This window comes from Nannobrachium achirus, assembly GCF_963921795.1.
Source record: "Nannobrachium achirus genome assembly, chromosome: 17".
Lineage (NCBI taxonomy): Eukaryota > Metazoa > Chordata > Actinopteri > Myctophiformes > Myctophidae > Nannobrachium > Nannobrachium achirus.
Genome location: NC_137824.1, coordinates 12,546,424 through 12,568,923, shown reverse-complemented (window position 1 = coordinate 12,568,923; position 22,500 = coordinate 12,546,424). Strand labels below are relative to the sequence as shown.

The 22,500-nt window shown below is 45.4% G+C and overlaps 1 protein-coding gene across 1 annotated transcript in view; it reads left to right on the top strand.

Annotated features, from left to right (window-relative positions):
* The window catches only part of il1rapl2 (interleukin 1 receptor accessory protein-like 2), a gene marked incomplete at both ends in the record, with an annotated part of 653,669 nt that overhangs the window by 555,533 nt on the left and 75,636 nt on the right, over window positions 1-22,500 (top strand). Inside the window, one exon of the mRNA XM_080746524.1 lies at window positions 11,172-11,246. Within this exon, the coding sequence (XP_080602650.1) occupies window positions 11,172-11,246 (75 nt within the window). The remainder of the gene's footprint in view (window positions 1-11,171; window positions 11,247-22,500) is intronic.

Genomic DNA, 22,500 nt, shown 5'->3' with positions numbered 1-22,500 from the left:
CGCTGGAATTTCAACTTCTCTGGGAGGTGTGAATGTCAGCAACTGTGGGGGGTATTTATATGCAAATATCGTGGCCAATGGTATTGTAATACTAAACAATAGGATTTAATGGTGATGTTAACTCATTGACTGCCAAGGCCCGAGTTTCCCGAGTTATTACAGTAGTCCCAGGCTGCCACAGCCCGAGTTTCCCGAGTTGGAAGCCATTTTGAAAAAAAAAAAAGAAAAAAAAAATTATAAAAAAAATTATAAAAATGCCTCAAATGTATTAGGCATGATCGCAATTGCGAAATTGCATGTTTAGCCCCATAACAAACACATCTTTCAAAATGTCAAAAATGGCTGTTTTGTCTGAATTTGAAGGCTTGTATCTCATGAATGCCTGAACGGATTTCCAAGCGGACTTTTTTGTTTGAAAGCTGTTAAAAAGTACTACACATATGGTGCATGATCTAGGCATGAGCGTGCACGATCCGTGCACTAAAAATTGATCCGTGCACTAGAAATTTAGGAAGGTGGCAGTGTTTGTTTTGTCCGACTTTGAAGGCTTCTATCTCGTGAATGCCTGAACGGATTTCCAAGCGGATTTTTTTGTTTGAAAGCTGTTAAAAAGTACAACACATATGGTGCATATATGGTGCATGGGCGTGCACGATCCGTGCACTAAAAATTGATCCGTGCACTAGAAATTTAGGAACGTGGCATCCTGGTACTTGGCGGCCATCTTGAAAAGGGCATTCAATGAGTTAATGTGAAAAAAGAACAGGAAAACTAATTATAACATTTTTTTTAAAAATGATTTAATTTTTTTTGCCAAAAAGCAACGCTGGGCCTTGCAGGGTTAACCCATAGAATAGCAGATCTACAGATGTGCCATTTCAAAACATCAAGACAGCAGATTTCAACATTCAAATACGTTATGTTTTCTGGTCAATTAAAGCCCTACTTTCATTATAAGAGTGTCGCACAAACGCTATAAAAATATCCAATCTACAAGCACACAACGTCTTGCGACGCAAGGTGTTGTGTGCTTGTAGATCGGATATTTTCACTACTTTAAATCGTTTAACCCTTAAGTTCTGTTCAGATTCACTACACCTTCGTTCTGTTCGGGTCATTTTGACCTGGTGGATATTTGGTTTAAAAAAAACAACACTAATATAAATTTTAACTTAACAAATCATCATGATACATTGACTTTGACTCAATACCAAACAATTCATATGATATATTTGGTAAATGTTTGCATTTCTGCTTTGCTATATCACATTAAACACTGAAAGAGCTAGGCGTTTTTACTGATTTAGCTGAAATCCATGTAAAAAAAACTACGAATGGGGCTTCGGAAGGGGGGTGTTAGAAGTGGGGGTGACTGTGTGTCTGTGTTTTGGCATAATACTGTGTATTTCTGTGCTTCCGGGTCAAAATGACCCGAACAGCACTTAAGGTTCAAAAAATATGAGGGGGGTGTAGCATGGGTGTAGTGCAAAAACATTTTTTTTACATGTTCATCTCAGAAGAATCTTTAAGGCCAGTGAGTTTCAGGTGGAAACATTTTTAACTTCTACCTTTTTTTTTCAAATGAAAATGTAAAACGGGTCAAAATGACCCGAACAGCACTTAAGGGTTAAGATAATAAAAAAAATAAGGTTTTGTACATACAAGGTTTCCACCTGACAACAACGATGCATTCTCAGATAATAGGCATTTCTCACTATTTCTACGTGTCATTAGTTCGACTAAGGGTTAGGGTTAGGTTTAGGCAGCATAGTTTTACTGAGGTTAGGGTTAAGGTTAGGTTTAGGCATAGTGGTTACCATTCACCAGTCAGCGTTGGCAGGTTAGCATTTCACCAGGTTAACATTCACCCGCGTTGAACAAATGGGACGTCATATCGACACGCACACCTGCGATACGTGGGTACATTTGGCCCACGCACGCACGCACGCACGCACGCACGCACGCACGCACGCACACACACACACACACACACACACACACACAGTGGCGGCAGTTCAGCAAAAGCTAGGGTATGGCAACGATGGGAGTCCTCATGGAAAAGAGGCATTACATTTTGTATAACACGGTTCTATTGTGAAAATAGCAGGTGTTGTGAGCATGTAGATCTGCTATTTTCACAATGTCTGAAAAAAACGAGTTTTGTCCGTTTTTTACACAGGTTTCTACGGTTTCTTGGGCTGGATATGGCAGCCTGGAACGGTTGTTCAAGTGCTACACTTAGCATGTTAGTAAACGTGCCACAATTAACAATAATGCATTGCACCTGTGCAGCTGACCTGCAGAACCTGGGTTCTGAAACCAGAAACCAACTATTTTGTCAAGATGGGGAAAATATAATTATATAATACCTTGTTAACTCATTTTGTGCTCATGAAATTAACGGATTCAAATGTCCAGCGTGCCTCCCGCAGGCTGCATCCACGACCGTTGTCTTATTTTGAAGGCCAGAAGTCCATAGCGTAAACACTTCCGGTCTGACGTCATCGCGTCATGACGTCATCATGACGCTCGTCGTCAACATGCCGTTGTGTAATGGCGGAACGGAGCTTTTCAACATGTGTTATATAAGCGAGAATCTACTGCCATCTTCCCTTTGAAAGTGTTGTTTGGAGATAATGGACATTAAAGATGAGATTCCCCGTCTGCCTCAATGTTATGGGATTACTATTTTGTGCCCGTGGATCCGTGAAGATGATGAATCAGCGAGGGCGATCGTGTCAGGAGGTTGGACGCATGGTGACGTAATGGACTCGGGTCATTCAGAGGGCAGCCAGCAGCGTGTACAGTTAACCCTATGTTGCCTCGTCTGTCAACGAGATAACTCCTTTTGGCACAGTGACACCTAGTGGCCTTAATTCGTCCCTGAACGAGTTTGGCTCCCCAAGTGTTAAAGTGACCATTTTGTAAAATTTTGCATTTGTAATTATTTTAATGTAATTTAACCAGCACAGATAGACAAAGAGACATTCATGGATTTATATTTAAAAAGTAACTTTTATTTCCCCCCCTGGACTCAGTTTATGGCAGCTGCATACCCCTGCCATACCCAATTGACGCCCCTGTTTGGTCCTCACACACACACACACACACACACACACACACACACACACACACACACACACACACACACACACACACACACTACGTGCACGCACGCGTGCACAGTAGAGCCGGAGGAAGCGGTGCTATAACCACTTGACTGTTTTGCCCACAAGTGTCTTTTATAGATGGATGTGGGCCTATGGTCCTCTAGAGCTCCTCTCTCTCTCTCTCTGCAGCCTGTTCTGTGCACAACACCATTTTCTATTCCAAAATAAAAAGAACACTTTGAAATGGAGAGCCTGGAGAGAGAGTGTGTGTGTGTGTGTGTGTGTGTGTGTGTGTGTGTGTGTGTGCGTGCGTGCGCGCGTGTGCGTGTGCGTGCGTGTGTGTGTGTGTGTGTGTTGCTTCACACCTAGCTTACCCAAAATGACCAAAACACACTGTTTTACCTTTTTTCTTTTCACCCGGTGTCAATTATCTAATGTACACTCCCTCTGTCAACCTGGGGAGAGCAACGGACTGACCTCATGCTTCCTGCTATGCAGGAGGAGGCCAAGACGCTTCTTTTCACCTGACGGGGGCGGGAGTTTCACCGGCTGAGCGTACAGACGCATTTCTTTCACCATAAGTAAAAGCTGCATTCATGGTCTGGAGAGGGGACTTTTTAAAGACGGATGAAAAGGGCAGGGGCTCAAGCCCCCTTTGATGTCTGTGTGTGCACGTGCCTGAGTCTGGTGGAGTCAGACTAGACTCTCAGCCAGGCGGGGAGCGTGTTCCCTCGCTCCTCCAGACATCTGTCACTTCTTCCCCGCGACAACGTGGAGCGACACGAAACAAACCCCCCTCCTCCCCTCATCCTTTAACATGGTCTTCTAATCACTCAACTCTCTCTGTGTGTGTGTGTGTGTGTGTGTGTGTGTGTGTGTGTGTGTGTGTGTGTGTGTGTGTGTGTGTGTGTGTGTGTGTGTGTGTGTGTGTGTGTGTGTGTGTGTGTGTGTGTGTGTGTGTGTGTGTGTGCGTGCGTGCGTGCGTGCGTGCGTGCGTGCGTGCGTGCGTGCGTGCGTGCGTGCGTGCGTGCGTGCGTGCGTGCGTGCGTGCGTGCGTGCGTGCGTGCGTGCGTGCGTGTGTGAGAGGGAGGGAGTGCTTGTTTCCCTCGCCAGGGCGTCCCTCCTGTGTGAGGCTGCTGCTCCGGAGCAGATGGTCTCTGTGATATAGTGATCTATGGAGCGTGCGCGTGTGTGTGTGTGTCTCAGCATCTCCAGCTCAAAGAAGCATCGCCAGGGTCACATTAAAGGCCATCGATCTCTCTCACGTGCACACACACACACACACACACACACACACACACACACACACACACACACACACACACACACACACACACACACACAATTCCACTTCCTCAAAACACACAAGCGTCTGTCTCTCTCTCTCTCTCTCTCTCTCTCTCTCTCTCTCTCTCTCTCTCTCTCTCTTCTCTGCATCAGAGATATACAGTGAACTTTTTAATTTTAACATGTCAACTCATGTTGTAAACATCAGCATCGAACTAACCAATAATAAGCCACAGTGATGCACGCACACACAAATCTGAGGGGTTACAAATGGAGCCTTTCAAGTGCATTTGGTAAAATGTTCAGACGCGTAGGAAGGAACACACCCCCAGCACCCACCGCGTCCCCGGCGGGAATCGAACCCAGGACCTTCTGTCAGTGAGGTGACAGCGCTACTGACTGTGCCACTGTGTCCCTATTCAAACTAAACAAGCTATTGAAAATGTTTAAGAAAATTGGGGGCACGGTGGATAGCACTTCGCCTCACAGCTAGAAGGTCCTGGGTTCGATTCCCGCCGGGGGACACTGTGGGCGCTGGGGCGTGTTCCTCCCTCCGCATCATCAGCGCCCACCCCTTAGGTGGGGTTGGCGAAAGGGTCTTTCTGTGTGGAGTTTGCATGTTCTCCCCGTGTCTCCTAGGGTAGATGCCCTCACAAAAACATGCTGTAGTCCTGGTTTCTATACTACCTCCCCTTAGCCAACCAGGTGCTCCCCAATTCCATTGGCGGGGCAGGGGGAGAGCGGAAACCAGGACTACAGGTTAGGTCAGGTGTCGGCAACCCAAAATGTTGAAAGAGCCATATTGGACCAAAAAACCCCAAAACAAATCTGTCTGGAGCCGCAAAAAATTATAAAAGCCTTATAAATCGTTGTTGTCGGGTGGAAACCTTGTAAGTCCAAAACTTTGTTTTGTATTTATCGTTTAAAAAATGAACTAAACTAGTGAAAACAGCCGATCTACAAGCACACAACGCCTTGCGGTGCGAGGCGTTGTGTGCTTGTAGATCGGCTGTTTTCACTACTTTTGTGCGTCAGTCTTGTATGATGAAGCAGGGCTTTACTTTGCGAAAAAAAAAACATAAAAATGTGAAACTTGGAGATACAAGGTTTCTGCACGACAGTGATGATAAAAAAAAAACGTTAAAATGAAAAATATTTTTTTTTCCCCCCATCTTTTTATCTTTTTCATACATTTTTTAAAAAGCTCCAGGGAGCCACTAGGGTGGCGCTAAAGAGCCGCATGCGGCGCGGGTTGCTGACCCCCGGGTTAGGTAGTTGGCACTGGGTGAGAAAATGGGTTGCAAAACCGTGGTATAAAAAAATAAAAAAATAAAAAATGTTTAAAAAAATCAAGCGTAAAGTCCGGGCAAAACTGAGAACTGCAGGGGAAATGTCTCTCCCTTTTCGCCGATTTTCGCTGCTTGCTATACCGTACCAACACATTCCAACCAAGCTGTCATTATTACATTCGTGTGAAGGCTGGTTCCTCCTGCCACTCTTACAGACACATCTAGCGTTCACAGAGGGATATAAAAAAGGTTAGCTCAGCCTGTATCCTGAGTGGAATGATGTGTCTTAGTGTGAATAAGCCTTGACATACATGCAAGTATACATTTGTCAGGGCTAAATAGAAATGTCTCTGGCCTGGTGCATCAGCAGACAGCATGGAAAGGTCAAATCCATTTATTTACTTTTTTTTTGTGCGTGCGTGCGTGTGTGTGTGTGTGTGTGTGTGTGTGTGCGTGTGCGTGTGCGTGTGCGTGTGTGTGTGTGTGTGTGTGTGTGTGTGTGTGTGTGAGTGTGGTGTCACTTTGGTTAAAAAGTGGAAGCTCTATATTGTGTGACAGTAATGATTGCTATAGAGTGTTTGTTCAGTAACAGTGTTAAATAGCTCTATATTGTGACAGTAATCATTTTGTGTTTGTTCAGTAACAGTGTTAAATAGCTCTACATTGTGACAGTAATCATTGTTCAGTAACAGGTGGCTCCTGATTTGTCCAGCTCTTTAATAAAACTGAAAATAAAGAATTCTGGCGGGTTGCTAAGTTCATCCAATCAGGAGTGAGTAGCCTGCCATAACCCATTTAGATCTGGTCGGAGGCCTTAGGTATATTTCGTGCTAATCAGTCTAAAAGCGCAAAATTTTGCACCGATGTAGCCCAGGGCTTGCTCTAATGAGTTAACGATTTAGGGCGCCCGAGTCAGCGACCTTCGGGGTCTTCACAGCGGCCAATTCAAGTTGTGCTCCCATCGACTTTCTATACAGGTGGAAAATACCCAGAAATGTTTTTCTGGGTATTTAAGTAGGATGTGAGGGGTCAGGGGTTTGTCATGATGCTGAATCCATTGCAAGCATTTGTTTTGCACAAATAAACATTCCTTGGGCTACACATGGCCCCAGAAAACCCCCACAAAACTGTGAAAAGTGAGTGAAAAGTGATGACTCATCACTTTTCAAAACCATCGTTTCCTGGGGCCATGAAGGAGAAAAGAGTTTCTATCACACAAATATTTGGAGCACCCCCTGTAGTAACTCTGAGAAACCCCTAGGGGTCCCGGACCCCCTGTTGAAGACCCTTGTCCTAGAAACTATTTGAGCTGAGCTGTGACACACTTCTCAGAGTTGTTACAGCACATAGTTCGTCTCGTGCCAGATTTGACCTTTTTTCACTCATGTACAATACGACGAGACAAGTAACGCAGCGCAATGAACTACAGTAGCCTGGCCAGCCAGCCTCATACTGTGCATTCACTCACTCGTTCCTTCCCACAATATAAGTCTGGACTTTGGGCTATAGGCAGCTTGTAAAGTGGGCGGGAGTACTTGCCTTGACAGACAGACTCCTCTAACCAATCAGCGTAGCAAAACATCTCTCAGCCAGTCGGAAGAACGGCAAACAAACACGTCTTTTTGGCTAGCGCATTCTCCTGTTCCTTCTTAATTGTTGTAATCGATTTCAACTCTGAAATAACTTCACTTATTGCTTGTTTTGTTATCATTTTACATCGAGGGCAGCCATGTTGACCATGGACCAATCAGGGGAAGCTTTTCACTTGTTGTGCGGACAGCAGTTGAAACGCAGTCACTTATTGGCCCTGATCAGAAAATGATCGGGGCCAATAACTTCTCATACTCGGTGCCTATCTGCTGAAGTCCAGACCTCATACTGTGGGAAGGAGGAATGAGTGAACGCAGTACGAGGGATGGCTCGCCAGGCTAGTACATCGTAACACTGTTTCTGTGTGTGTGTATTGGAGGAGACGTATGCTCACATGGTCAGTTGAATAGAAATGACACCCACTGCCACATCATGCACATGCTTCAATACAGACAGACAGGTGCACACAGACGTAAGTTTGCGCAGACACTGACTTTTCAGTACGTCAATTTTAGGAACGCCGTTATTTTCCTTTTACACTAAAGAAGACAATAGCAGCTCTACAAGTGAGGAGAGGAGAGACAGAGAAGAAAGGAGAGGAGGAGTGGAGAGGAGAGGGAGAGGGAGGAGAGATTTAGAGCAGGGGTCTTCAACAGGGGGTCCGGGACCACTAGGGGGTCCTCAGAGTAAAGCCCTTTGCACACAGGACCGTTGCGTCTTTTTCATTTGCTGCATGAATAAAACGCATTGGATTTGGTGTGCAATGCTGTGCGGAATCGGCACCGCGGATCCCAAAAGGAGTCATAAAAGGAGTGCTGAGTTTTTTACCGCATGCGACAAGACGCACGAATCGAACTGGGTTCGATCGAGAAAAAAAAGAACGCACGGCCGCAGCCACTCGTCGCACGGCTAATTCGGATCTGGTGTGCATGAGGTCGTAGAGAATCATTGTTTTCTTTTAAAACAATTAAATTGTCCGTTTTATCCGTGAGGATAAACGCGCCTGTGTGCAAAGGGCTTTACTACTGGGGGTCCTCCAAATCTTTGCGTGATAGAAACTTCCCTCCCCCCTTTTTATATTAACCACTTGAACCCTAACCATATTCTGAGAACTTCAGCCTAGCATAGCAGACCTACAAGCTCACAACGCTTGTAGCTTGTAGATCGGCTAATATTCAGCAAAGAGCTTTGGAGGCGAAAAGAGCAGACTAAGTACTGATGATTGTGCTGTCAAACAATGAAACTTATATGGAATCTATGAACGGGTTGTGGGGGGTCCCTGCTTCATCTCTCTCTCAACTAAAGGGGGTCCTTGGCCTGAAAACGAAGAAGACCTCTGATTTAGAGAGAGAGAGAAGAGGAGAATAAATTAGGAGAGGAGAAGAGAGTGGAGAGGCCCTGTGTGTGTGTGTGTGTGTGTGTGTGTGTGTGTGTGGGGGGGGGGGGGGGGGGGTTGGTGGGGGTCTCATTAATCTTAGAAGGGCACAGCGGAAGCTTCAGCATGCAAATGAAACCATCACTCTTGTCAGCGAGCGGACGAGCGAGAGAGAGAGATAAAGAGAGAGAGGGCGAGGGACAGGAAGAGGGGAGAGAGAGAGGGGGGCACTGATATGAGGCGAAATATGACACAGAGAGAGAGAGAGAGAGAGAGAGAGAGAGAGAGAGAGAGAGAGAGAGAGAGAGAGAGAGAGAGAGAGAGCGAGAGAGAGAGAGAGAGAGAGAGAGAGAGCGTGATCCATGGCCAGGTGTGTCACACCGAATTCTGGGCCCTGGGTACAAGGATTCACTGCATTATTTTGTGCTTTAACTATGGAAAAATAGCAGATATACAAGCTGAGAGCTTGTAGATCTGCTATTTTTGAAAAATCGTGAAAGTCTTTGAAGGTTTTCTTTAGAAAAACCTACGTTTCTATATGTCAGTGGTGCTCAAACTTTTTCATGTGATGGACTCCCAAAATGATATATATCTTGCCAAGGACCCCCCCATCTCAAAATATTTAGTTCCAGGGACCCCGCCTGAAGAAAAATTTGAGTCATAAATGTTCGCTTAAAAAATACGTGTATTCAAAGATTTGCACACGTTTTCACGACTTTTCAAAAATAGCACATCTACTAGCTCGCAGCGCGGCACTCGGTGCCGCGCTGTGAGCTTGTATATCTGCAATTTTTTTCAATAGCTAAAGTGTAACATAATTAAGGCCCCTCCACCTTGGGCCCTAGTAACTCAGTCCCCCTTCCCCCCCCCCTTGTGACGCCCCTGTCCATGGCAGAGGGAGGGATGAGGCAGCGCTTAACTGTCTCCATCTGCTACGAGGCAGCACTCTGACCCATGACACTGTGTGTGTGTGCGTGTGTGCGCACGCGTGTGTGCGGATGCGTGCGTGCGTGTGTGTGTGCGTGCATGTGCGTGTCTGCGGGTGCGTGCGTGCGTGCGTGCGTGCGTGCGTGCGTGCGTGCATGCGTGGGTGTGTGTGTATGTGTGTGTGTGCGGATGCGTGCGTGCGTGCCTCCTCTGCACACATACAGAAACCTTGTATCTCCGTATTTGTACTTTTTATGTTTTTGGCGGCTGCGATGATATCGTTGTTAAACGCAACAATAATGGTGACTTGTGTGGCATTTCGGTCCTACGCCGACTAAAGGACTAAACAAAGTGTTGCGTTGTGAGCTTGTGCGACAGCACAAGCTCACAACGCAACACTTTGTGAGCTTGTAGATTGGCTGTTTCTGAACCAAAAAAGAGTGTATGTGTTTAAGTGCATGTGTGACGTGTGTTTGGCGGGGGTGGCATAATTAAACGAAGCGTCTTCAACAGGGGGTCGGGGCCCATAGGCAAGGGGGTCCTCAGAGTTACTACAGGGGGTCCTTCAAGTCTTTGTGTGATAGAAACTCTTTTCTCTTTTTTTATATTAACCACTTGAACCCTAGAGTCCATATTCTTAGAACTTTAGCCAAAAATAGCAGATCTACAAGCACACAAGTGTGAGCTTGTAGATCTGCTATTTTCGACAAAGAGGTTTGGTGAAGAGGGGAAAGACAAGGTACAGAGTGAAAGGTCAAGATTATCAAGTATTGACGGTTCAAGTGGTTAAATATCTGAAAACACAAATTGACATGAATCCAAAATACACTGATGATTGTGCTGTCAAACGATGAAACGCTTGTAGTGGGGGTCCCTGCTTCATCTCTCTCTCTCAACTAAGGGGTAAAGGCTAAATGATAGCTATACTGGATCAATTGGAACACTGGATATTTGTTATATATATTTTTTCTTTCTGAAAAGCAACACTTTTGGACATATAGATTAAACCGACAGTGACAATCTACTCTGTCTCTCTGTCTCTCTGTCTCTCTCTCTCTCTCTCTCTCTCTCTCTCTCTCTCTCTCTCTCTCTCTCTCTCTCTCAGTGCAGACATGGATGGGTTTTAGTGGTGGTCCTCAGATGCATTTAGCCCATTGACATGCTGAGTGTCTCTGCATGGAGTATAGTGATCCCTATCAGAGCTGTGTTTTGGGGCCCGAGTGTGAGTGTGTGTGTGTGTGTGTGTGTGTGTGTGTTTGTGTGTGTGTGTGTGTGTGTGTGTGTGTGTGTGTGTGTGTGTGTGTGTGTGTGTGTGTGTGTGTGTGTGTGTGTGTGTGTGTGTGTGTGTGTGTGTGTGTGTGTGTGTGTGTGTGTGCGTGCGTGCGTGCGTGCGTGCGTGCGTGCGTGCGTGCGTGCGTGCGTGCGCACAATCTCTCACCCCTCCATATTGTGAAAGTGCAATGCCTTTCTTTTGTTTTTCCTCTTGGGGGGAAAATGATTGAAAACATCATGAATTACAGTACAGTACATCTCAATGTCTTTCTTTTCTCCTCTCTCTCTCTCTCTCTCTCTCTCTCTCTCTCTCTATCCCAGCTCTCCAGACTACTCGGCCGCCCAAGGTGCTGTTCCCCCCGGAGAGACAGGACACGGTGATCGAGGTGACTCCTGGTAAGAAGACTCTACAGAGCTCTATGTCTGCTTGTCCTTTCCTTCCTGTATTGGGTGTTGTTCGCTGTACTCTGCATCTCTGCATGGTGTCCGGCTCAGTGGCCTTATGGTTAGAGTGTTCGCCCTGAGACTGGGAGATCGGGGTTCGATTCCCTGGCCGGGTCTTTGGTATGACCCGACCGGAAAATCGAACCCCGAGCCCCAGTCTTTGGTATGACCGAAGACTGGGACCCAGTGCCTCCCTGCTTGGCAACGGTTGGATTGGAACTCTGGCACAATATGCAGTTCCAGGGACCTGCAGAGAATGTTAGAGGGACCGAAATTTCTAAAAGGGCCTTTTGGAGAAAACGTTGAAAATAGCAGACCTCCAAGCTTGGAGGTCTGCCTGTGAACTTCTACTGTATTGGCATGTCAACACTCTGCACTGTAACCGGTAGAGTCACCTGAACCCAACGGTGTTCAAAGTGTGTTGGTGAAGGAGCTTTAAGCTGTGAAGAAGCTAACAGTTTTAACGGTGTTATGAATGAATGGATGGATGGATGGATGGGCCAGCTGGCTCTGGCTCCGCGTGTTCAGGACCCGCTGTGCAGCGCTCCCTCTGACAATGTTAGCTCTGTTGGTAGCTGCAAGGTGTGTGTGTGTGTGTGTGTGTGTGTGTGTGTGTGTGTGTGGGTGTGGGTGTGGGTGTGTGCGTGTGTGTGTGTGTGTACAGTAACTGTTTCCATTAACTCCAGATTGATGGGGTAACAAATAGGCCCTCAGGCTGCAGTAGGCTGATTGCAGCGGGAACACATTTTAATGGGCCCCACAAACCCCGCGCACGCACACACACACGCACACACACACACGCGTGCGCACACACACGCACACGCACAGTGTTGACATTGTGAGAGGCCGTGCTACACAGCGAGGAGCATACATACACCGTTGCTCACTTTGTTTTCACACTCACACCAACACGCGTGAAGGTGCAATTACAGGCATGCACGAGCGCGCACACATGCACAAAGTGACAGTTTAACCCTGTGGTACATTTTTAATTATGGTGGTGTTTTAACCTGGGGGTAGATTTACATAATTTACATCATCAGCTATACTGTATAGCAGCCAGGGACGTGCAGAGAATGTTAGAGAGGCGGGGGCTGACATTTCTAAAAGCGACTTTTGGCGAAAATATCGCGCTGCGACACGTTGTGAGCTTGGAGGTCGGCTATTTTCGATGCTTGATTTCTACACAGAGAGGGCAATTCCTTCAACATAAGACGCTGCATTCAAGTTCAGGAAAGTTTGATCAAGGCAATTCTTGAATGCTGCCTTAAGGGTATGGCATGGAAAGAGGGCATTTGCAAACCATAGTAAAAACTGCATTCATGGTCTGGAGAGAGGGCACTTTTTACAGACGGATAAAAGGGCAGGGGCTCAAGCCCCCTTTGATGTCTATGTGTGCACGTGCCCGATAGCAGCCCTCTCCTCTCCTCTCCTCTCCTCTCCTCTCCTCTCCTCTCCTCTCCTCTCCTCTCCTCTCCTCTCCTCTCCTCTCCTATACTCTCCTCTCCTCTCCTCTTCTCTCCTCTCCTCTCCTCTCCTCTCCTCTCATCCGTGCTTCTCATTACTCCACAGTGCTTTGGGTAATAAATACTATTCATTATGGTTATTGTTGTGGCGATAAGGAGCCGCGGGGCGACAGCTTGGCAGCAAAGCGTTCATAATTAAAGATTGATTAGCGATAACGTTGTATCAGACAATCCTTCTGTTGTAGCGTGGCAGCCTGTGTTGCAAAGTTAAGCCTTTATATAAAGTACACAAAGCCAATAGCAGACAGTAGTATATTTAACCACTCACGACCTAAACACTTATATATATATATATATATATATATATATATATATCAGGGACGTGCTGGGCCCCTGATTCAGCCCGGGAAAAAAAGAGTTGGAGAGGCCCTCATTGCGTGCTATAGAGAGAGATCTCTCTCCATAGCGCTGCTGCTACTCAAAGATTTGCCAAGTGACAAGCCAGTGGGCCAATTACATGAGTTATATTTCGTCGTTGTCGGGTGGAAACCTTGTATGTCCAAAACCGTTTGTTTTGTATTTATCATTTTAAAAATGATTTAAACTAGTGAAAACAGCCGATCTACAAGCACACAACGACTCGCACCGCGAGGCGTTGTGTGCTTGTAGATCTGCTGTTTTCACTACTTTTGTGCAACAGCCTTGTATGATGAAGCAGGGCTTTGCTTTGCGAAAAAAGAAATCAAATTTGAAACTTGGAGATACAAGGTTTCTGCCCGACAGTGACGATTTACTTTGTTGGCCGCCCAGCCCCCAAAATGGAACAAAGGCCGACATTTTATTTTACATTTTTTCCTAATGGCCGGCCGGGAATGAACCGGCCGTTCGGGAGTTGTCCCGCTTTTCCCAATGGCCAGCACGTCCCTGTATATGCTCATTCTCAATTGATGAGCTATAATTACTTGTCTAACCCTGTAAGGCCCACTGTCGCTTTTTGGACACATTTATATTTTATTTAAAAAAAAAAGAGTTAAAATAATTAGTTTTCCTGTTCTTTTTTCACATAAACATCACTATTGGATCCTATTGTTTAGTATTACAATGCCATTGGCCACTATATTTGCATATGAATAATACCCCCCACAGAGGCTGACATTCAGACAACTTCAAGATCTCTGGAGTCCAGAGTCTGGACGAACAACATCTCACTTTTTCACTGAAGCTATTCCTCACAAAAACATTTTTTTTTTATCATTAGAATGTCTAGAACATGTACATATGTTATTATTGTAAAAAAAGATCTCCAAAATGTAATTGTGAGCATGATTTTATGATTTATGGCTATACAACCTTACAAAACCCTTTTTCTTTTCTCCAAAAAACATTACATTTTCCTCTGAATAGGACTCCTACAACACCATCTGAAAGATTGATTTTTTTTAAAAACCTATTTAGGCCTAGAATTATTGAACGCTTTAACCATTGAAAAATAGCAGATATACAAACTCACCGAGTGCCGCACTGCGAGCTTCTAGATCTGCTATTTTTGAAAAAGTTGTGAAAATGTGTGCAAATCTTTGAATATATGTATTTTCAAAGTGAACGTTTGTAACTAAAATTTTGCTTCTGGGGGTGGTCCCTGGAACTAGATATTTTGAGATGGGGGTCCATGGCCAAATACATATAATTTTGGGGGTCCTGCACATGAAAAGGTTTGAGAACCACTGACATAGTAGTCTCTCAAGAACAGACTAACTGAGCTCCAGTTGAAGTGAAAAGGACCTTTTCTTTGACGATGGCTGGCCAGATTGCTGACATAGAAACATAGGTTTTTCAAAAAAATCTCAGAAGTATTCAAAAGACACTTATAGAATCGGGTCAAAATTCAAATTTTCACGATTTTTCAAAAATAGCAGATCTACAAGCTTGCAGCGCGGCACTCGGTGCCGCGCTGCGAGCTTGTATATCTGCTATTTTGCAATAGTTAAAGCATAAAATAATGATACACAATAATGTGTACCCGTTATTCGGGCCTTACAGGGCTAATGCTGTGTTCAAACCTGAAGCTATATTTCTTTGTTTCTGGTCGCTTCAATCACTTTGGTCGCGGTGGTCAGCTTTGGAAGAAAGACATGGACACGTCAGAATCATAGACTGTAAAAAAACTGTGGAAAGCCATTGGTTTCTATGCTGTGCAAATGAAGCTTGTTTGGCCGTTTTATGGGTGCCGCCATCATTGTTTTAATGGTACCAAAGGAATGCGATTGGCTGCCAACGGTCACGTGTCACAAGCCCCTCTACAGCATTACCCTGCTTTAACATCAATTATTACATGAATTGGACCATATTTACACAAAAACGCATATCATGGTGATTTAAACGAGGGTTTAAACTAGCGACAGGAACCATAAAGTGTTTATGACAATGTTTATTAAGGTAAGAAAATCAAATTCGGGGGAAAAGAATGGAATCCTATGGAGAACATGTTGCTTCTGGTGCCAGAATAGCAACAACTAGCGGCCAATCATAGGAACTTTCACTTCCGTGTTTGATTCAGGACAACTACACCCCTGGTCAGAATCAAAACGAAACACCTTGAAATAAGGGAGTCCCAAAAAAAACAAACACCCAAAACATTTCCGTGTCTCCGGAACAACATCAACGCTGATTGGCTGTCAGGACGTGATGGGTGGAGTCATGGGGGGGAAGCAAAGGTCGCTTCAGTTGAATGTTACCGAATGGGGTCGAAGACAAGCCAGGCGCTGTAATTCAGAGTACAATATTCAGGATTTTGCAGTGAATACATGCACGTTTGTGCGTGCGTGTGTGTGTGTGCTTGTGCACCTGCAAGCTTTGGCACTGTTCTACATGGTCAATCATTATTAGAGAGAGAGAGAGAGAGAGAGAGAGAGAGAGAGAGAGGGGGCCTCTCCACCACTCTCTCCATTTCTCCACCTCTCTGATCCCCGGCGTCATTCATCCATTTATCCATCCATCCATCCATGCATCCATTGGGTCTGTCTACCCAATTATACACAAGTCTGTGCATCAGCTCATAAATCCCATTCACACTGCAAAGACCCCATACTCCATCTCTCTCTCACACACGCACACGCACGCACTATAAATCGGGAAAAGGGATGTATCGCATCGTATCGGGAACGAGGATGAATCGTAATGTAACGCATCGGCAGGATTTCAATGTATCGCAAATACATCGTATCGCTGGCAGTGTATGGAGATAGATAGGTATGGAATGGCCTCAGTGATGGAGATCAGCAGCAGCCCTACTGAGAAGACATCAGGCTGACTGTGTTGTTGTAGCTGACAGGTCACGTTGGGTGTCTGCCTTTGTTCTTTCTGTGTGTCTCTCATCACAATTCAATTCAAAGGAGCCTTATCTCTCTCTCTAAACTTCTGACTAGAGTCTTTCTAGGTCTCTCTCTCTCCCTCCTCTCTCTCTCCCCTCTCTCTCGTTTTCCTGCAGCTTTTTTCCCTCACACACGCACACGCTCACACGCACACGTAACAAAAAGATCAATACAACTGTGATAATGTAGATGTTGTACACAAGTTGCTTCTCCGTCACTGTCAGCATACGCGCGCACGCACGCACGCACGCACGCACGCACACGCACGCACGCACGCACACGCTGGCGTACAGTCACAGTGTGCACGCGGAGGAGACGGCAAACAGAAGACTAATGTGTCAGTGTAACGTGGCGCGGGCTGTTTAGCCTCTCTGTCAGTGTCTCTGTATTTGTGCTGGATAGAGAGACACTGACAGATACATGAGAGGGAGAGAGAGAGAGAGAGAGAGGGAGGGAGAGAGAGAGGGAGAGAGAGGGAGAGGGAGAGGGAGAGAGAGGCAGATTATAGAGACAGAAACGGGGCGGTTTAGGAAACACAAGAGAATGATAGAGAGAGAGAGAGAGAGAGTGGTTGAAAGATGAAGGGGTTCAGAAAATAATTTTGGGTGAAAGGAAAAAGATGGATAAGCGACGAACGAATGATAAAGAATAGTTCTCCCTCCGCGTCTCTCTCTCTCTCTCTCTCTCTCTCTCTCTATCTCTCTCCTCTCTCTCTCTCTTTGGAGCTCTGCCATTTGTCATCGGGCGTGCAGGCCTCATGAATATGGTAATGCGACTTCTGCCTGAATGAGACGGGGGCGCAGGGGGGGGGGGGGGGGGGGGGGTGGTGCAGCACTAGACAGGAGGAGCGGGAAACTACACACACACACACACACACACACACACACACATACACACACACACACACGCGCACACACACAGACATACGAAGGTGGCGACTGCAACCCATACCGTCTCTCCAGGGTGATATGTCACCCTGAGTATACAACGCGGTGGTTCTCAAACTTTTTCGTGCCAAAAGGACCCCCAAAATTGATCTATATATAGGAGGGGCAGCTGTGCTCAGGAGGTGGCCAGGGTCGGCGGTTCAAATCCCGGCTGCTCTCCTCCAGTCCACATGTGGAAGTGTCCTTGGGCAAGACACTGAAGCCCACGTTGCCTCCAGTGAGTCACTCGGCACCACGTGTGGTAGAACTATGCTGTCACATGTGTATCCTGCTTGCATTCAACTTTGTTCTGGCCATGGAGGCCAGAGCTCTGATGCTGTGTGTATGCTTTTTCTCTGTTGCTGAATCTTCTTCACATAAATGGTCAATTTCACCCTGACTGCAGGCTCGCAACGTGACGCGCGAAGCGATGCGCCGGTGCGCTTGTAGGTCTGCTGTTTCCACTATAGTTTGGGTATATCCAGGACTCGACGTGAACATTTTTGGAAACCAGTGCTGGTCTAGACTTCTCGCTGGCGGGCAGGCCAGGAACTTTGCCCGGCACCGAGCCTCCCGAGCGCCTGGAAACGTTTTGACCCTGATTACGATCTGTTATTAGGCTTCAGTGAGGTCCTATAATCACATGAACCCTAGCGTCTCTATTTTCAGGACAGACATTTAGTCCATTATAGAGGTCCTGGGGGGGGGGGAAAGCAAGGTGGACAGTATTAGTGCCCTGAGGAACTCCACTCAACTAAGATTAGGGATTAAGTGGTCGTGTAATTATCTAGATGGATGTCAGACACTTTAGCAGATCCACTATAACAGTGGTTCTCAATCTGTTTTGCCCGCAATACCCCCTTACACTAGTGGCGTTTCCATAAAGCCTCTTAATGCGCATTAAGGGTTATTCGCCTTAATTTCTTTTTTATGGAAAAAACTTCAAAATTCGAATAAACTTTAATTATCCGCAAAAACTTTTATCCGCTTGGTGGAGGTGGATTTTGAGGCTTTGTCGAATAAACTAAATGCTCATTTGTGAATGGAAACGGGTCAGACAATAAATGTGAATAGATTATGACGTTCTGGGCCCATATCGTCCTCCAACTTAACACTTTCCCTTGCTGGTGATACACCATGCATTAACGTCCATTGTATAGCGGTAGCCCACAAAACAAACCGGTTGTTTGTTACACACGGAGTGACACGGACCGCGTGTAAATTCCTCCCGTTTTCACCTCCCGGAGTCAAGCCATCCGTTGCTTAACCCCTTCCTCATCACACGGTGTTGTGTGCCAAAAGTGGCCGATCTACAAGCTCACAGCAGCTCGCATCCGCGTCTCCACGCCGCACTGTGAGCTTGCAGATCGGCCACCTTCCAGAGGACACTGAAACTTGCAGGATGAGTGTGCACTGTGCAGCGATCGAGTCACAGCAGTCGTGCAGTGCTCATGTCTCGGTTCGGTCTGAAAAAATCAGCCCGATCAACTCATGCGACCGTCACTAATTCGAATGACACCCGCAAATGGAAACATGCTAAATTCGCTTTGTGCCAAGTACCCCCATGCTCTGACTGCAGCAGAATTGACATCAAAAGTCCCAACCCAATGACAATATGTTCAAAAAATAAAACAGCACAATGGCTAATAAACATTGCTTTCTATTCAATAACAGTTACTACTAGTCAAGTAATTGATGTCATTTGGTTTAGAAATGTACTTATCTGCAGGTTACACAAAGTCTATCAATGTTTTATCATTGACCATAACACTAATATTCCCATTTTCTAGTTTTTCCTCACGTTTCCGCTTACCCCATTTTAGAAACGCTGCACTATAACAAGGGTCTTCAACAGGGGGTCCTCCAAATCTTTGTGTGACATAAACCTTTCTTCTCCTTGTTTTTTATATGAACCGCTCGAACCCTTAGTGTCCATATTTGGAGAACTTAAGCCAAAATACACTGATATTTCAGCTTGGCACACCTGGCAGAATCTTAAAATATACCCTTTAAGGATTAAGAAAAAAACAGATGGCGAAGAAAAATCCACCCTATACGCGCGGACCCCCCCTTTCCTACTAGACTATACCTTTCTGCCTGAACATGAAGACAATCCCCAGCGATTCTCGTGACTTCAGAACTCTTTGCATGCAGAAGTAGATCTCTTTTCACTCACGTAGAAGTTTCAGTTCTGCTTTGCCTGCAGACGTTATTAAAAAAAGAAAACTTAAGTTTAATCATAGTTCACCTCTTCTCACCTGCATGTTGAATGTTTGATGAGCTGCATGGGGTGGGGTGAGGTGAGGAAGCTGACATGTGCAAAGGTTTCTAGTTTAATGCATGCAGCGCTACTTTGTAAGGCAGTGTTTTTCAACCACTGTGCCGCCTGGGGACCTTTGGTGTGCCCCTGAGAAGGGTCAAGTGTGCCCCTTGAAACTGCTTGAAAGCCAGTATTGTATTCATCATTTTAAAAATGATTTAAACTAGTGAAAACAGACGATCTACAAGCACACAACTTGTAGATCTGCTGTTTTCACTACTGTTGTGCGACGGCCTTGTATGATTCTTGGGACATGAAAAGTGTGCCCATGCAGAAAAAAGTTTGAGAAACACTGTTGTAGAGGTTTGGATGTATACTATTGCGTTGCTTTCAAGCAGAAACCGCCACACTTCAATTGTTTTTATTTATTTTTTGTTTTTTTTCCTCGTAAATTAGCCACATCTAAATGCACTGTGAGCTTGTAGATCTGCTCTTTTCACTTTTTAACCCTTAGAGTGCCAAAAAGCCGAACTAGTTCGGCTTTTTTGTCGGCTAGCGACGCAATCCGGAATGCCGATCCCGAACTAGTCCGGCTCTTTTTGTCGGCTAGCAACGCAATGCTTTGGTCCTTACAGTGAGCTGATTATTGAAGCTGTAGGTGGTCCGAGGGCCACCGTTGTTTACCGCGATCGCTACGCGCATTTTCCGCTGATTTATTCAATGTATTCCAATGCAGATGGCCAACTTTAAAGCCCCCTTTATCTGAATCTATGCTTTTCTGGAAGCGGACAGCCTTTATTCGCAGGCCAAATAGCCGAAAAATGTGCTTCTGTCATTAGCGTTATCATAGAGGTAATGATAGCCAAGGCCTTCCGTCGCATAGTGATATCACCCACGAACATCATCGCGCATGTCACGGCTGCGCAGGGCTTGCGCAGCTAAAGCGCTCGTCTATGGGGCTTAAGCCGGCCAACCAGCAGGCGTTGGCTCCATCTAGTGGTGGCACTAGATGAGTTAAAGGAGTAGTTCACCCCCAAAATGACTTTTTTTCTATTGATTAGTCACGCCATGGAGAGTAGAGTTCAATAATATTTTTTGGTTTTTGTCACATTCCTAAGACAAAATTTTGATTCGAGTAAATTTACCCCCATTGATTCCGGATGGGGACCCGTTTCGAAACGGGTCCCCATCCGGAACGAATGGGGGTAAATTTATTGTTATCACATTTTTGTCTTAGGAATGCGACAAAAAACTAAAAATATTATTGAACTCTAGTCTCCATGGCGTGACTAATCAATAGAAAAAAAGTCATTTTGGGGGTGAACTACTCCTTTAACAACAACACACTGTCTGCCAAACACCAGTTTCCTGCAGACTTTTGGCCGAGTGTCCCAGGCTGCCAGAACGAGTTTCCAGATTTTTCACACGAGTTAGCCACCAGATGGGGCTGTTCGTTTATCACAGTGGAAACAGAACATGTGAAATGACGTCATCGAAAAACCACCGTTCCTGTTTATCTTTTTCAGTGACGAGTCCATTTCTCTGCTTCCTTGGCTCGTAAAGGGGAGCACACACCGGCTGCGGACGGCACGCGGACATTTTTTACCACGCGGCAACGCCTGGAAAATACGCCTCGAGGCGGGAAAGGTGTGAACGCGTGAACGCGTACCCGCGCGTCTGATGTCACTGATGTATGTTCATTGAAAGAAAATGGGGGCAGATGTTTTGACGTGCACCGTCCGCAGCCTTCTGCATCTCGCTAAAAGTTTTTTTTTTTCTTCTTTTTTTTTAAGGAAGCAGAGAAAGTGAATGCATGTCCATGATTGACAGGGAGACCGATCGAAAAACAGGAACACATTCTGTGACTAGGCCTACTTGGAAAGATGAGGAAAAACTAGCTGGCAGTTTGGCAGTAGTTTGGTTAAATAGTCTGGCAGGGAATGTTATCGTTCATTAATCATAATCAAGGCCAAAGTCTGACATAAAGGTGATATTGATTTGATGTCACTACAGCCGTCTGTCTGCGAGGCTACCGTAGCCTTATTCGCTGGATCAACCCTGATCCGTCCCCATATCTCATCCCGTCAACAAACTGTAACTCCAGATAAGCATCTCTACTGTCTGCTTTCCAACCTCTCTGGGGTTCAGTGAGACTGGCCTGAAAAGTGCTGCCAAAAGGACTGAAAATACTTCCTTATTAGAGACCTCATGTCTTCGTATTTAAACTTTTCTTAACCCATTTAGAACGGGTACACATTATTGTGTATCATTATTTTATGCTTTAACTATTGAAAAATAGCAGATATACAAGCTCACAGCGCGGCACCGAGTGCCGCGCTGCGAGCTTGTAGATCTGCTATTTTAGAAAAATCGTGAAAATTTGAATTTTGACCGGATTCTATAAGTGTCTTTTGAATCCTTCTAAGGTTTTTTTTTGAATAACCCTATGTTTCTATGTCAGCAATCTGGCCAGCCATCGTCAAAGAAAGGGTCCTTTTTACTTCAACTGGAGCTCAGTTAGTCTGTTCTTGAGAGACTACTGTCAGTGGTTCTCAAACCTTTTCATGTCAATTTGGCCACAGACCCCCATCTCAAAATATCTTGTTCCAATTTGAGTTACAAACGTTAGCTTTAAAAATACATATATTCAAAGATTTGCACACATTTTCACAACTTTTTCAAAAATAGCAGATCTACAAGCTCGCAGCGCGGCACTCGGTGCTGCGCTGTGAGCTTGTAGATCTGCTATTTTTCAGTAGTTAGAGCATTCAATAATTCTGAATTCCCCTCTTTACCATACAAGAGTGTCTCACAAAAGTAGTAAAAGACAGTTGATGTGAGCTTGTAGATCGTCTATTTCAACTAATTGGAAAATATATATATTTTTTTAAATTATGACAAAGTAACGGTTTTGGACACAACAAGGTTTCCACCCGACAGCGACGAGAATGGAAATGTCACAGTTTTGGTGACAGATTTCAGGGACAGCTGCAGGTTATTTATTTTATTTTATTTTGGGGGATTTTTGCACTTCCATGGACAGTTATTTGAAATGATTCCCATCCCACTCACTAAAATAAATCACCCAAATGTTTTTTTTATCCCAAACTTTTTTTTTTGGAGCACACGACAACCTGCTCAGAATGTGGACAGATAGAGTTTGTTCAGCTTGGCGCCCCAGAT